We start from the raw sequence: 16,279 nt of genomic DNA, 5'->3' as shown, positions 1-16,279 counted from the left end.
GGCCAGAATGCATTAATATTATAAAATTAATAAAAGCCCAAATGCTTGACGCGCCTGAATGTGTCTAAAAGCAGTTGAAAAACACAGCTTTAGTGTAAGTCACTAGGTTGAACTTGTGACCTCACAAGCAAGCCCGGCTAGCTCAGTACATGTAATTCCTCATGTCTTTTTGATGATTTAGAATTTCCCAACCTAGGCCTATCCCAGACAGTTTGCAACAAGATAACATTTTCCAGCGAGCAGAAGATATACTTTCATGTATAAAATGCATGCTCCAGGTGAGGCTCGAACTCACAACCTCGGCATTGCTCACCAGTTACTGTCTTATAAGTACCGCGCGCTAACCGATTGCGCCACTGGAGCACCTACATATTTCATTGGCACCAGGCCCCAAAGCAAGATGGCCATCAGAGCTTCAGCTGTGATCGCCAGCCAAAGCACACCCCCATGCAATGACCCAACAGCTAACTGGAAGTGACATCAGCACCCAGCCCCAAGGCAGGATGGCTCCTCCTAGAGATTTAGCGGCAGTCACTGGCAGACTTGCATCTTTTGCTGACTTACCCAAAAGCCCTCTTATGAGCCTTTCTAATCCTGCTGCCCATATCACAAAGGCCATACAGTGCATTTTATTTTAACAAATAATTATCCTGGGCAAATTGCACAAAAAAACAAAACAAAAAAAAACACTCATATGGTCTAACAGGGTGATTTTAACTCAGGCAGCCAGGCATTTGACACCCAGCCTGGAAACATGGCACTTCTCAAGATCTGCTATGAATAATCACCAATCTGTATTTCCCAACTTAATCCATGGCAGCATACGTTTGGGTAGCTCTGACCTCCACCCCCATAAATTTTGAGGCTGATCCAGACCACGTTACTTTCTTTTTGTCCTCTCATGGGACCGATCAAGATGTATTTCTCTTACCATTGTTGATTTAATGATGGATGTCTGCTCATGAGTTTCTGGTAAGGTTATGAGTGGTTGCTATCAGTGGGACTGTTCCCAGAAGTGTCTTTCAGTATTTCCAGCAGGACAGTTTTACAGGATAATATCAGGTTCCCAAGCTAGCAGCAGGGTGGCATTCATATCAACATGGGCACCCCAGAATTCCTAGACATCAATAGGACTGCGTGATACAGTATTTTCAGCTATTAGCAGGATGGCACCAGATTGCCATATACAATACTATCAAGAACATCCCATATGGTCTAGCGGTTAGGATTCCTGACTTTTACCCAGTTTTGACTGCTGGTGTGAGAATGATCATTTTAAAATCTCATGAAGCATGTTAACTACATAGATTTCATAAATAAAACATACAAGATATATTGTACATTGTTTTTTCGCCCAGTTTGGCCAAAAAGGGGTAAAATCTCTCCACAATTAGAGTCAATGCAGTTCTCTGTATATAAGTGGGAAGCAGATACTGTGAAGACAAAATCAGCAAAAGAAAGAGCACAAAGACCCTAGGGCAATTAACCGCTTTTATTTAGAGATGTTATAAAATGTATTTAATGTACCGTATTTATCGGCGTATAACACGCACCCCAAGTTTAGGAGGGAATTTTAAGGAAAAAAACTTTTAGGAGTAAAGTTTAAGGAAGAAAAACTTACATTAAAATGCCCATCAATGCAGCGTCATCAGTGTCCATCTGCAGCCTTGTCAGTGCAGCCTTGCTCCAGTGTCTATTGCAGCCTTGTCAGTGCAGCTTGGCCCCAGCGCAGAATTGTCAGTGCAGCCTTGCCCCAGTGTCCATTGCAGCCTTGTCAGTGCAGCTTTGCCCCAGGGCAGCCATGTCAGTGCAGCCTTGCCCCAGTGCAGCCTTGTGTGATCGCCGCGATCCCTGCCAACATACACAGCCGTGTGTAAATTCAAATATGGCGCCGAGACTGCAGGGACTCGGCAGAGCCGAGATACACATACCACCTTAGGCAACAGAGGACCAAGGGTGAGTGCCAAGTCTTGCCGGGTGCATGGAGAGCCAAGCTTGGTGGGTCTCAAGGAGGTTGAGGAAGTGAAAGAAATATGAACACATGAACAAATGAAAGGGACCTCTTAACAGTTAAAGAGCAGACTTTACATTCTGTTCCATGGAGGCTTTCATTAGTTAGCATTTTTACCCTAAATATGCACCTAAATTTTACACATACTGCCGAATAACTCTATCAGCAGAGGTGAACCTATTCCACAATGCCAGCAAAGTCATTTTCCATGTGTAGAGCCACCTGCATGTGAAAAATTGTATTTTCCATGCATTAATGTGTGTGTGTTAGGTAGTCAATTCACTTTAAACAGACTGTTAATGTACCTCAATGTGGCAACACCATAATGTCCTGATTCAAGCAGAACAAAAAAACAAAACAAAACACCTTCGGCAACAGAGGGCGAGTACCAAGTCTTGCTGGTGCATGTAGAACCAAGCTTGGAGGGTCTCGAGGAAGTGGAGAAAAGAAAGGGACCTCTCAACAGTTACAGAAGGAGCAGACTTTGCATTCTGTTCCCTGGGCTTCTTCTGCTTAGGAAGATAGGTGGTCTTGCTACCAGTAGCATCCTTCATGATCTTGTCAAGAGCTTGTCTAAAGAGATTGTTGTCCCTCAAAGGCCATGTGGATCAAATGTTTTCTAACAAAAGGATTCCACAGACCAGCTTTTTAGCTAAAGTGCCTTAAACACCAGAAGGTTTTATCCCCTTCATGAGCAGATCATTTTTTGCCATTTAGCACTGTGCTACCCAGTGGGCTGAACGAACAAAAAACTTACAGTGTGTACCAGGCATTAAACAGGTGGCAATGTGTCCATATATATTGGTGTACATCTGTTTCAAACTCATACAGACAACGGGGTCATTAAAAAAAAAAAAGTCCATAAAAGGTCCACCATTATCCACAAGTGATGTTACAATATAGTGATCCCCACAACAATATCCAGTGTTAACTATTGAACACAAAAATCCTAATATAATGCCACTCCTCTCTGGACATCATTCACCCCTTCACAATGACTTATAGCAATGTATATCAGACAGGTAACAAACTTAAAATCCTTAGAGCTGATGATCACAAGCGCTGAGAAGTAACTCCAGGACATGTTCCATTAAAAAAAAAAAAAAAAAAAAATCACATAGGAAAAATAGAACAGGATCACATATAGCGTAAAAAGCGTATCTCACATCAGTCCCAAAGCATTTACCTCCTTCTGCTGCAAAACAAGTGGGAATGTGGAATAATGGCACCCAGTGACCTAAATAAATGAGGTAGCTCCTGGTGCTCAGTCCAACAGAGTCTTCAGAGACAGGGCAAATGCAAAAGCAATGCCTGCAGTTCTGGACCTGGAAAGCACTTTGCAGCTAATTTGTACCAGAAAGGAGTCTGGAAAGTGCCTCAAGCGGAACCCAGTGTTTAATCCCTGCAATGTGCAGTAGGGTCTGGATGTGGTACTACAAAAGCCAGATTGAGAATGATTGCACCAAATGGCTGCAATTGGTGAAGCAACTCTAGCAGCAATGTAGATAATAACTTTGATTGAAGGGGTGAATAGAAAAAGCGCATGCTAGTAGTAGGAGGGGTTATCCTGGGCTGGCCTTCAGTTTTTTGTTTGCCGGAGTCACTCAGTGGATGAGGGAACACACTTTTCTCATATTTAACATATCCTGTGAGCCAAGGAGGCTGCAAAAAGTTGACTTGAGTAGAACAGTTTTTTTTTGTTTTATTTTTAGGGTCATCTGCCATTAGGTTGCATTTCCCCCCAAATTGGCACCTAATTTTAAAAATCTTACAATACTGCTGAATACCCCAACAGAGGTGCTCCTGTTCTACACCTCCATTTTATTAAAACAGCAAGGCAATTTTTCATGTGTAGAGCCACCTGCATGTGAAATCTGGCACTTCATCTTATGCACTGACTTCTTATGAGGGCACTGAGAGCAGGAGGGGCCATTTCCCATCATAAAACAGGGGACTACAATTCAAACTTTTTTGTGCATTGATGTGTAGTCAATTCACTTTGAACAGGCTGTCACTGTACCTCAATGTGTGAGCTGCACTGACCTCACGCAACACACAGCATATGCATTTGCACATTTAAAGCGGGGGTCCACCTATCTATCGTTTTTTTTTTTTTTTGGAGTTCACAAACTTTTCTTCTCATGATTATCTACTCACATGTTCTGTGTAATAAGTCCGCCTGTGTCCGATTTCGTTGTAAAGAATAACTTATAAAATTCACTGAAGGCGGTTTCCATCTTCATTGTGGGCATTTGAAGCCCACAAGCATGTATTTCCTGGATGCGGTGAATGCTGTGCTCCCAGCATTCACTGAGATGTTGTGATGATGCTGTTGCACAATGCATGCTGGGAAGCCTGTGACTAGCTCCCAGGGGACTGTGGGAGGTCTGGGAGAGGCTAGAAACACGCCTACTCCCATGGGAGGAAAACCAGGAAGTGCTAAGATTAGAAAAAAAAGGCAATTACGGCGATTTAAAATTTTTTACACAGCATGTTAGCATCTAGGCAAGGAAGAGAATGCATAGAGATAATGTTCAAAATTTGGGTGGAACCCCGCTTTAAGATGTACATTAGGGTGCAATTAACTACAGAGTGTTACCATGTGCTGTGGTAACGGGTTATAAATCACTTCCTGACATCCAATGTTGTCAATTACGTTTTGAATGAGCATTAAAAAGAGCCCCCTTTACCAGACCATTCATTTCAACAAAAGTCTTTCTATATGGTTATATGTGCATTCAACATATTCTATGCATGTAATTTCACTGTAAAAGCTTTTTGCAGATATCCAAAAGCCCCGAGCCAGCTGGCTGTCGTTATCTTGGATGTGGTATTACACTTAATGGGGTTTTTTGTAACCAAAAATATGTAGCAGAATACATATTGGCCCAAATATATGAAGAAATTTCATCATTTACATCTTTTATTGGAGAGGGTTTATAGCGGAAAGTAAAAAAAATATTGTTTTTTTTTGGTCTTTTTGTTTATAGCACAAAAAATAAAAAAATGCAGTGTTGACCAAATACCACCAAAAGAAAGCACTATTTGTGGGAAAAAAATTATACACATTTTATTTGGGAACAACATTGCACGACCGCGCAATTGTCAGTTAAAGTAACGCAGTAGCATATCACAAAAAATAGCCTGGTCATTAACCAGTTCCGTACCACCCATCGTACATATACTGCGGAAGGGCGGCCAGGCTGCACAAAACAACACACTGGTACATTGTGCGCAGCCGTGGGTGGTGGGCGCGCGTGCCCACGGCGATCGGATTAGTTTCAGAACCGATTAGTCTACAGGCCCAGACCAATGATTTCGGACCAGGACCTGCTGATTGGTTCTGGGGGATGACAGACTGCCCTGGTTTGTGTAATGTAAACACAGGCAGAGGAAGTGATGTCATCTCCTCTTGTGGAGCCCTTTTCAGTTCCAGCGGAGACATCTACAGTGAGTACATCAAGCACTATACTAACACCAGTACACATAGGCACACTTCCCCCCCACTTAACCCTTTCACTCCTGTCAGTGTGTCAAGTGCAGTATTCACATTTTTCACTGATCACTGCATTGGTGTCACTTGTGACAGTAAACAGCATTAGGGCAGTTAGTGGCAGGCCCAGGTTGGTTTAGGGTACCCCCATATCTTTAAAAATGTAACCCCTTGATCACCCCTCAGTTAATCCTTTCACCCCGTTTACAGTCTCACTAGTATAGTGTACAGATCTATTTTCTGATCGCTGTATTAGTGTCACGTGTGAGGCTAGTTAGCATTGTATAGTGTATGGGTACCCGCCATATATTCCCTAATAAAGGTTTAACCCCTTGATCACCCCCCCCCCCAGTTAACCCTCACTGTGTCAATAGTATAGTGTACAGATCTTTTTTTCTGATTACTGTATTAGTGTCACAGGTGACACTAGTTTAGGTGTTAGCATCAGTTAGTGTCAGCGTCAACCGCAGACAGAATCAGATTTTAACCCTTTGATCCCTAGTAGCGCTAACACACACCTCCCATACTGGATTAATATCCTTGATCTGATCAGAACTATATTAGCGTCTCCAGTAGTATAGGGTTCCCCGTTAGCAGGATCAGCCCAGACACCTGCCAGTGCCTGTGTTTAGCCCCTCCGCTCAGGCCACCAAAAGCGCAGGATCAATAGATCACTGTCACTTTACAAAACTGCAGCGTTAGCAGAGTCACACCCAATCCCTGCTAGCACTAACAGTTAATTTTTTTGTAGCGATTCAAACAGTCTCTGATAACCAGGTGCATTTTTACCTGTGAGTCACACTAGCTGTACCTGTAAATTTAGTGGCAAGAATGTCAAACAAAAGGTACACTAGTGAAGAGGCCAACAGGATACTGAGCATGACAGACGAGAGCGCAGGGGAAGCCTGTCAGAGTCACAATCTGATTCAGGTTAACTATACTAACCTGTAGACAGCAGCGGCACCCTAACAGATAGCTCTGATGACGGAGTAATGGGTCCTGCTAAGGTCAGGCATACCCAACCTAGTCCTTCCTTTGCTGAGGTGCAACAATCGCATGGTTCTCGTATGCAGCAGAGAGCCAGTACTAGCACCGCTCAACCTTCTGGTGAACTGGCAAGCACCAGCGGCCTAGTACATCCTGGTCGTAGACAAACAAGCACTGCAGTATCATTGATGTGGCCAGTCCCATAAGTGCAGTTCAAGCTTGTGCGATGGCTAGCACAAGTAGTGCCCCGCAGTCACCAAGAGATCAAACACAGGCCCGTAGAACCCATAGTGTCCTTTCTGATGCGTTTGCAAATCCTGAATGGCAACACACCACTTCTACAGTGCCCGTACTTCCCCCATTCACTGGCCAACCTGGAATTCTGGTGGAAACAGCGGATTTTACTTCCCTTGACTTTTATAAGCCGTTTTTCACGGAAGATCTGTACAGATCTATTGTGGACCAAAGCAATTTATCGCCGCAAATCCAAATTTGATTCTTGCCAGAGAATTTGGCTGGAAACCTATAACGGTTCCAGAATTTAAGATCTTTCTGGGCCTATCCCTCCTCATGGGCATTACTAAAAAGAGTAAGTTGCACTGACCCAATTCACCATATGCCCGTGTTCTCTGCTGCCATGGCCAGGACTTGATACAAGCAAATCTTGCGGTTCATGCACTTCAATGACAATGAACTCTGTCCTTCTCAGGGTGACCCTGAATATGATCGGCTCCACAAAGGTCAGCCCCTCATAAACCACTTGAACCAACAATTTGCAGCTTTGTTTATTCCCGAGCAAGATGTCTGCATTGACGAGTCCCTGATTACATTTAATGGCCGCCTTTTGTTCAAACGGTTTCTCCCCAGCAAGCATGCCAGATATGGGGATATGAAGTATAAGCTCTGTGACAGGGCAAAAGGCTATAAATATAGTTTTCTGGTTTACGAGGGAAAAGATAAGAGTGTGGAGCACCCCAATTGCCCAGACTACATAGGGTGTAACGGCAAGATTGTTTAGACTTGGCGTCACCCTTATTCAGGAAGGGGTACCATTTATGCATGGACAATTTTTATACATGTTTCCCCCAACAGCTTGTAGATGCTCCACTTAGCTTGCTTGAGTTCCAATGAATTGCTTGCCATGAGATGGAAGGACAAATGGAACGTTTTTGCTCTGTCTTCCATTCACGCAGACACGGCAGTCCAAATTACTACGGCAACTGGTGTTGTTGAGAAGCCCCTCTGTGTCCACGAATACAACCTTAAAATGGGAGTGGTGTACTTCAACAAGAAGAGAATGGGGCCGTAATTAATTGCCCATAAGGCCAGACGCCGGTACAAAAAAGTGTTTATATACTTATTCCAATTGGCTCTGTGCAACGCTTATGTGCTATACAAAGCGTCTGGATGAACTGGATTCTTCCTAAAATTCCAGGAAGAGATCACAGGCCTTCTGTATCCAAGAGGTGCTGTGCCCCAATTTCCCAATCCAAATTCAGTGAGCCGGCTGCATGAAGGCTACTTTCACACTGGGGCGGGCGGGCGCCGGCAGTAAAGGAGCGCTATATTTTTTTAGTTCACCTTTACAGAAAAATATGTAATGTGAATTTACACAGGACCTTGCACTCCCCGGTCCCGCTGACCTTGACCACGGCAATCTTCCGTTCTGAGCCCCAGAATAGCCGCATCAGGAGTCCGGGGCTTAGAAATCCCCTCAGCGTTTAATTTCCAGCTGACAGGAAGGGCTATGCAGGTGCTGATTGGTCGGCTCCGCCCATGTGGCAGCATTGACCAATTAGAATGCTCCGAAACGTCCCTCCTGACGCGGTACGTTTTGGACATTCAGCTGAGGGGATTACCAAGCCCCGGTATTTTGCAGCTCTCATTTGTTTTCGAAAATGAAGAAAGAAATGGAAAATGTATTTTTTTTCCTTTTTTCAAAACTTTGTGAGAAAAAGCGAGATCTGCAAAATACTCAACATGCCTCTCAGCAAATAGCTTGGGGTGTCTACTTTCCGAAAAGGGGTCATTTGGGGGGGTTTAGTGCTATCGTGGCATTTCATGGCCTCCGAAACTGTGATAGGTAGTGAGGAGTGGAATCAACAATTTACGCCCTTAGAAATCCTGAAGGCGGTGATTGGTTTTCGGGGGCCCGTACGCGGCTAGACTGCCAAAAGGACCCACACATGTGGTATCCCCATACTCAGAAGAAGCAGCAGAATGTTTCGGAGTGTAATTCCACATATATCCATGGCATGTGTGAGCAATATATCATTTCAGTGACAACTTTGTGTAAACAAAATAATTTTGTCAATTTTCAATCACTTGTGACAAAAAAAAATAAAATATTCAATGGGCTCAACATGCCTCTCAGCAAATTCCTTGGGGTGTCCACTTTCCAAAAAGGGGTAATTTGGGGGGGTTACTGCCCTGCCATTTTAAACACCTCAAGAAATGATAGGCAGCCATAAACTCAAAGCTAAGTAAATTCCAGAAAATGCACCATTTTGTAGACGCTATAACTTTTGCACAAAACCAATATACGCTTATTGAAATTCTTTTTACCCAAGACATGTGGCTGAATACATTTTTGCCTAAATGTATGACTAAAATTTAGATTATTCGATTTTTTTTAACAAAAAGTAGAAAATGTTTTTTTTCAAAAATTTCCGGGTTTTTTTGTTTATCGCAAAAAATTAAAATCCCAGGAGGTGATCAAATACCACCAAAAGAAAGCTCCATTTGTGGGGAAAAAAGAACGCAAATTTTGTTTGGGTACAGCATTGCATGACTGCGCAATTACCAGTTAAAGCAGCGCAGTGCCAAATTGCAAAAAGTGCTCTGGTCATGAAGGGGGTAAAACCTCCCTGGGCTTAAGTGGTTAAAGGGGGGTAAATCTTTCAGTGAGGCAGTGAAACCTGTTTGTTCGCTTGCTATCCTAGAATTAATACGTGGATGTGAGTCAGAATATGACCATTTTCATTACACAGTCCCTTTAAGGGGTCAGTCCATCCAAAAACTGATATTGGTCACAGGGTCTCTTAACTGATAAAGCAGTTGAAAAGCTTTGTTTCCCTTTTAAGAGATCATCACAAAAAGATGTTTTCCGGACATGAAACATCAAGAACTGAAGCTGCAACAAAAACACATTTTAAATTTTGATTGTAAACATGATTTATGGACACTGGCCAATGTTAAGAGCACACAGTACAAATGTTCCTTCATATAAATCCTATAGGCAACTGACCTGTGATCACTTACCAACATTAATACACAATTTATCTGTCCCTTTATCTCATCTTGGGAACTTTCTTGGAAAAAGCATTCATGTCGAAGCTTAAAGATAGCTTGAACTTGACCTTGGGTACCCGACGCCAAGGTTCACTCATTTTTCACAAGGTTTATAAAACCTCAAAAATTAAATACCATGTTTCGTTAAAAAAAAGTGCCCTGTAAAACACCTCTTTTCGAGCGTGAGGATTATCTACTGCTTTGACACCATGTATGGAGGATTGGCACTGTACGTGTTTTCATATCAGTCTACACCACCACCAAATACAATAAAGGGATGTAATGAGCTCTGGGACTGAAGATATAAAAGCTTAGCATCAAATTGCTGCAGGTAACATGGTTGAGATGGGATCCAAAAGAGAAAATGATTTAAAACCCCTCAATGCTGTTTATTTAATAAATTGCGCTTTCCAAAAGCGAATTTTAGTAGAAAAACAATGGGATCAGTTTGTTGCGTCCCAAACATTTTGTTTCAAGTTTCAGGTGTTGAGTGGAATGTTCTTCATATCCACGTTTCCCATTATCCGTTATCCTTCTTTAAGAACCAGAGGTGCCTTTGGGAATAAAGACTGCAGGCTGGCCATTAAGTGGCTTGACATTGTAGATAGTTTTAGTCTTTAAGTTCAAGAAGGCACTTTGAGTTTACAGCTCCCAAGGACGTATTGGAGGATCCGGTCTACCACCCAGGCCAAGCAGAAATCCAATAACAGAACTTTAACGATCACCAGCTTGAACTGGAAAAAAAGAAAAAAAAAAAATGATGACAAACCCATTAAACAATTGAAATAACCTGAAAGTAATAGGAGTACTATATAGTAATTTCTATTGCAAGCTGAATAAAAGGACACTGGTGCAGACACATTGGAGGTGCCACTGCTGACTTTTCTATGAGATTGCACGCTTCAGGACTATCTTCTAAACCCTAGCTTTACAATTTGGTGAGCCACTGACCTGAATCAACTACGTGCTGAACCAGTGTACTAAAGACAGATATTAATGTGCTTGGGCCAGGTCAGTAAAAGAAGCATAATGCTATCTGCCTAGCAATCATGCTGACCCTAAGAGCCCATTCACATCTATTTGGCCCCACTGCGATATGTTATTGTTCGTTACGTTAAGGCGGCCTAATTTTTTAAATGTGAAAATTAAGCATGCACCATTTTTCAGATGTAGTACAACACAATGCTAGTAAGTTGTCATTTGTTGCAGTATGCTGCCATGGCAAGTGTATTCCAGTGTGCTGGGATTCCAATGAAAATAACATGGATAGGATGTGTTGCCACATGTTACTACAATGCAAAGGTGTGAATGCCCCCTCTCAGGCTTCAATACTTTCAATGACCCTAAACAAGTATGCATATAAGGACTTGTGACATTTCTGCTTTGCATACTTGTTTTGCATAGGAGACTCAAAGTACTGAGGATTACAGGTCAAGAAAACAGCCAAACTGATCAACACCCTTAATACCTCAATATAGGATATTTAATAAAAACTTAAAGGACAAGTTCACCTTTTCAGAAAAAAATATTAAATGCACATTTTTTGCAGGTAAAAAAATGTGCATTTATAATTTTTTGTTACAGGAGCCTGTAAAGCATTGCACTAGATCACTGATGCCATGCAGGGCTTCTACAGACCTGTCAGTGTATAGGCTTGCTCGTACCTCATACATGCTGACAGGAAGAATGAATGAACTACCACGGCACTAGTTCATTGAAAACTACAAGCCGACAGCCGCAAAGGCTGCCGGGTCTTGTCGTTTTCCATTCACAGAGCGCTGTAAATTAAAGACGTGGCCGGGAGGGCGGAGCCCCGCACAGCCACGTTTTAAATTTTTTTGGACAGCTAGCAGGTGGAGAAGATGCTCTGCTAGCTGGCACAACAGGGGAGCGGGAGGTGCGTGGGCTGGTGCATTCATAACATGTTACACACCGATTATGCGTGTAAGACATTATGAAAGGTGAACTTATCCTTTAAGTCTCAGTTAAGAAAAAATGTGATCAGGCAGGCTCTTGCAGAAGAGACATGCAATGTCTCTTCTACAATAAAATAAACCAACCTGCCTGCTTGCAGTCTTCTTTGGAATATACAATAAACTGTGCATGTGCAGATTACATTTCGGCACAGATCCTGTGTTCCAGGACGACTTAAATATGAGGCCAATGGAGATGGCTGCAGCCTGGCACTCTGACGAAGCTGGGTAGAGGATGCTGGTATGGGACATCAGACTGTTGAAGGACAAGTATCGCTGACTTTACTTCCGCTTTAAAGCTTAACGCCAATTGTTTTTTTTTTTGTTTTTTTAATAGCTACAGCTGAGAAGAGATAACATTTTTGTTTGCTTATTTATGTGTTCAAACTGGGGAGATTCATCTATATTTCATGTCCCCATTACCCTATATAGTGGAATCTTAGATTACGAGCATAATCCGTTCCAGGAGAAAGCTTGTATTCCAAAGCATTGGCATATCAAAGCGAGTTTCCCCATAGAAGTCAATGGAAATGAAGAGAATTAGTTCCACATAAGCTTCTATTGCATGCAATAACGTATGTGGCCAGAGAGACACAGAAATACTTGGAGACTGCTCGGATGCACTCTGAAACCCTCGGAAACACTCGGGAACTGAGTATTTCCAAACGGCTCAGAGTGTCACCGGTGTCCCCGCACCTCTGGCCAAATGCGGTACTGCACAGCGCAGAGGCTTGAATCCTACTCGTTTTGCGAGACAACACTTGCAATCCGAGTCAGGATTTAAAAAAATAGCAGCTCGTATTACGAAACGCTTGTTAACCGTGTTACTTGCAATCTGAGGTTCCACTGTATAAGAAATGTGGGGTTTGGATGTCACCAGGACAGAAAGGCACAGACAGCAATAAAAACATTGTCAGAAACTCACATTTTTCACCACAATACTAAAAGTGTGTTTGACAGAAGTCAGGAAGGGAGGCGACATCTCTACATGGACATACAGATAAAACCTTGACAGATGCTCCCAACACTTCCCTGCTCTATCCAAAAAAGGTTTGGCTTGAGCTGGCTTTTAATATTTTGCCTCAGAATTAAGGGTCAGACCAACCACTGGCACCCTAACAAAAAATGCCAACTTAGAATTTTGGCCCTGTGGGCCAGTGTCTCTATGGATAGAGAGACATAAGTCACACCAGCCTGTGTAATGGGCATCACACAATGGTTTCTAAAAGAAGGTATCTACAACAGTATGTGTACAGCTCTCAAAACACCAGCCGTGGGCTTAATGGAACTGGACTCTTCAACACTGGTGACCTGAAATGGAGATGTAGGAATCTGGGAGTTATTCTGACAAATAATCTGTGTAAGTAAAGGGGTTGAAAAAAATAAAAATGAATAAAAAACAAAAGCCTAATATTACATATATGGTACGGAGACCATGTTGAACTTAAAAGTTTTGCTGCAAAATTCAAGTCTGGTTTTATAGTTACCTCCACTGGTATGTCCACCAGGCCAAACTGCTCATTAAACTCTGGAGATGTACCAGACAGAAGACCCAAAATGGCCATTCCTGATAACACTATACTCCACAATAAGGGTTTGTTTTCTCGTAAGCTCTCCATAAATGGATGGCCCTAAGAAAAACACAGAATGCACAATGGCATATGAAGTAATGCAATAAAGACCATGTGAGCATGTCAAATAAACAGACTGTTACAAAAGGGCTAAAAGTCTGAAGAAAAGGTATAGTCCAAAATATGTTTCACTGTACAGTAAACATGAAATATTTGATTATTAGGTTATCTGACAGCAAAATTAGCTTTTTTCCACCTAGTGAAACTTTAAATGGTCTAGTCCTAACTCAAACATCACATTCGGCTGTCAAATAAAAAGTGAGGGCTTTTTTGCACTCCTGTGAAATCATTGCTGATTATAGAAAAAAAATACAAAATGACTACTATGGTGCAAAATAAACAATGTAAACAATCATTGTTGGATGTGGTTGTAGCTCCTCAGAAAGGACCAGGTGGATCCTCCAATCAAAGCACTATAAAACAAACACGTAAAAGGGCATGACCAACTGAGTGAAGCAATTTATTACATAAAAAGATTAAAAAGCATGTATGCACTCACATGTACTTAAAAGAAACAGGCACGTTGCCCCCCCCACAAAGTAATTAAAGTGTTTCTAAAGGCAGAAGTTTTTTTTAATCTTAATGCATTCTATGCAATAAGATAAAAAAACATTCAGAGTGCAGCAGCCCCCCTCATACTTACCTGAGTCATTGGCTCCCTCTGCTGCCAAAGTCAGTTAGCCATTTAAAAGAGAGGTGGTGAGGCCAAATCGCAGCTCTGTGTCTGAATGGACACACAGAGCTGTGGCTCAGCCCGGGTGCTCCATAGCAATCTGCTTGCTGTGGGGGCACTCAAAAGGAGGGAGGGGCCAGGAGCGCTGACAAGGTACCCGAGAAGAGGAGGATCTGGGCTGCTCTGTGCAAAGCCACTGCACAGAGCAGGTAAGATCATCATTTTTTATTTTACTTTTTCTTTAAAAATAACAAACGAGAATTTAGTATCACTAACACTGGAATGGCTCAGGATGGAAACCACATGCAGTTTGGCAGGAAAACAACCAGGCACTGCAGAGTTAACAGCAGAGAGCCTCTTTAGGCTTGAGAAAGGGGAGTGAATCCGGTGAAACATGTAGCCGCGCCCACGATGACAGCCTCCATCATCCGCCCATCCAGAAACTGACACTTCTTACATCCAAGCTTCCGTGCGCTCTACATCACCTACTTTTTGGCATTAACACTGCAGTGCCTGGTCACTTTCCTGCCAAACTCTGCAGATGGTTTCCATCCTGAGCCAGTCCAGTGGCGATTCCTTTGTGGGGGATAATATGCCTGTTTTTCAACTAGCTGTGAGTGCATACCTGCTTTTTAATCTTTTTATATAATAACCTGTTACAATCAGATGGTCGCACCCTTTGCTTGTTTGTTTTATAGTGCCTTCAAAGCTGATCATATACAGTGACAAATGGGTTCTAGTTTCAACTGAAACATTGGCAAAGCTCCTGTGCGCAGAGTACTCAATGCACAATCCTGCATCCCTTTGATCGGTGACAACAGGACAGGGGTTCTGCTATTTAGTTGGTATGGTTTAACCACTGAAGGACCAGCCTCGTTTTGGATTTTAGGTGTTTACATGTTTAAAACAGGTTTTTTTGCTAGAAAATTACTTAGAACCCCCAAACATTATATATGTTTTTTTTCCTAACACCCTAGAGAGTAAAATGGCGGTCGTTGCAATACTTTTTTTTTGCACCGTATTTGCGCAGCGGTCTTATAAGCGCACTTTTGGAAAAAATTCACTTTTTTGAATAAAAAAAATAAGACAACAGTCAATTTTTTTTATATTGTGAAATATGTTACGCCAAGTAAATTAATACCCAACATGTCACGCTTCAAAATTGCACCCGCTCGTGGAATGGCGTCAAACTTTCACCCTAAAAAATCGCGATAACATGTGTGGTTTGACCACCGTTTTCAAAAAAAAAAAAAAAAAAAAGAAGTGTCACTTTTATTCCTATTACAAGGAATGTAAACATCCCTTGTAATAGAAAATGGCATGACAGGACGTCTTAAAGATGAGATCTGGGGTCAAAAAGACCTCAGATCTCATATTTACACTAAAATGCAATAAAAAAAAAAAAAAAAAAAAAAAAAGTCATTTAAAAAAATGACATTGAAAAAAATATGCCTTTAAGGAGGCATGGGCAGAAGTAACGTTTTGACGTCGCTTCCGCCCAGCAGTGTCATGGAGACGAGTGGGCACCATCTTAGCCTCACTCGTCTCCAGGCACAGCAGGCGCGATCGCCTTCGCCGCTACCAACGGCTCTGGATCGCGGCGGGTCCCTCTCCTGCCACCGATAAAAGTGATCTCGCGCCGCAGGGACCACTTTTATCAGAAAGAGGACCGCCGCACGAAAACGGGGATACCGGGGTTATGGCAGCTAGCTGCTGCCATAACAACGACATACCCCTTCAAAGTTTGGACATACATCGGTGTGCGGCGGTCCGGAAGTGGTTAAGAGTTGCAATTTTTATGTGAGGGCACTTACAGTGCTACTCGTTACCTCTGAAGAAAGATGAAGGCTGCCTGTTTTTACCAGAGACGCTGCATATAGAAATAAGAGGTATGGATCTTCCAAGTTACCGTTATAGTTGAGGAAAAAGCGGTCTTAAACAGAAAGCAACTTGAAGGTTTAAGCTCTAAAAAAAAATCAATGTCTTCTATAGAGCAAAATCCAAAGGGACTTACCTTATAATTAATAGCAAATGTGGCCATCTGCATAGCCATGGACATGATATACACTGTGCTGTTCACCAAACTTGGCTCAAACTCCTTATACAAATCCACAAACTCATCCTTCCTATACAATAAAAATAAAGTGCACATTAACAGCAACATCGCACGGTTTTCCAAAGATCTGTATTGTAAATTTGAATGATGTTGAGACAAAAACC

At 42.3% G+C, this 16,279-nt stretch overlaps 1 protein-coding gene and 1 non-coding gene across 2 annotated transcripts in view; both read right to left on the bottom strand.

Moving 5' to 3' along the window:
* Positions 1-270: 270 nt before the first annotated feature.
* Positions 271-363, bottom strand: TRNAI-UAU (transfer RNA isoleucine (anticodon UAU)). Its single transcript is given in 2 exon segments — positions 271-306; positions 326-363. It is a non-coding gene; the product is annotated as a tRNA-Ile (tRNA).
* Positions 364-10,150: 9,787 nt separating this feature from the next.
* ATP13A1 (ATPase 13A1) overlaps positions 10,151-16,279 on the bottom strand; it is a 69,545-nt gene continuing 63,416 nt past the window's right edge. Inside the window, exons 24-26 of the mRNA XM_073622518.1 lie at positions 16,074-16,185; positions 13,243-13,386; positions 10,151-10,516 (exon numbers count right to left, since the gene is read on the bottom strand). Coding sequence (XP_073478619.1) covers positions 10,406-10,516; positions 13,243-13,386; positions 16,074-16,185 — 367 coding nt within the window. The 3' untranslated portion in view covers positions 10,151-10,405. The remainder of the gene's footprint in view (positions 10,517-13,242; positions 13,387-16,073; positions 16,186-16,279) is intronic.

This window comes from Aquarana catesbeiana, linkage group LG03 (genome assembly GCF_042186555.1).
Source record: "Aquarana catesbeiana isolate 2022-GZ linkage group LG03, ASM4218655v1, whole genome shotgun sequence".
NCBI lineage: Eukaryota > Metazoa > Chordata > Amphibia > Anura > Ranidae > Aquarana > Aquarana catesbeiana.
This window is presented reverse-complemented; position numbering and strand designations above follow the sequence as displayed.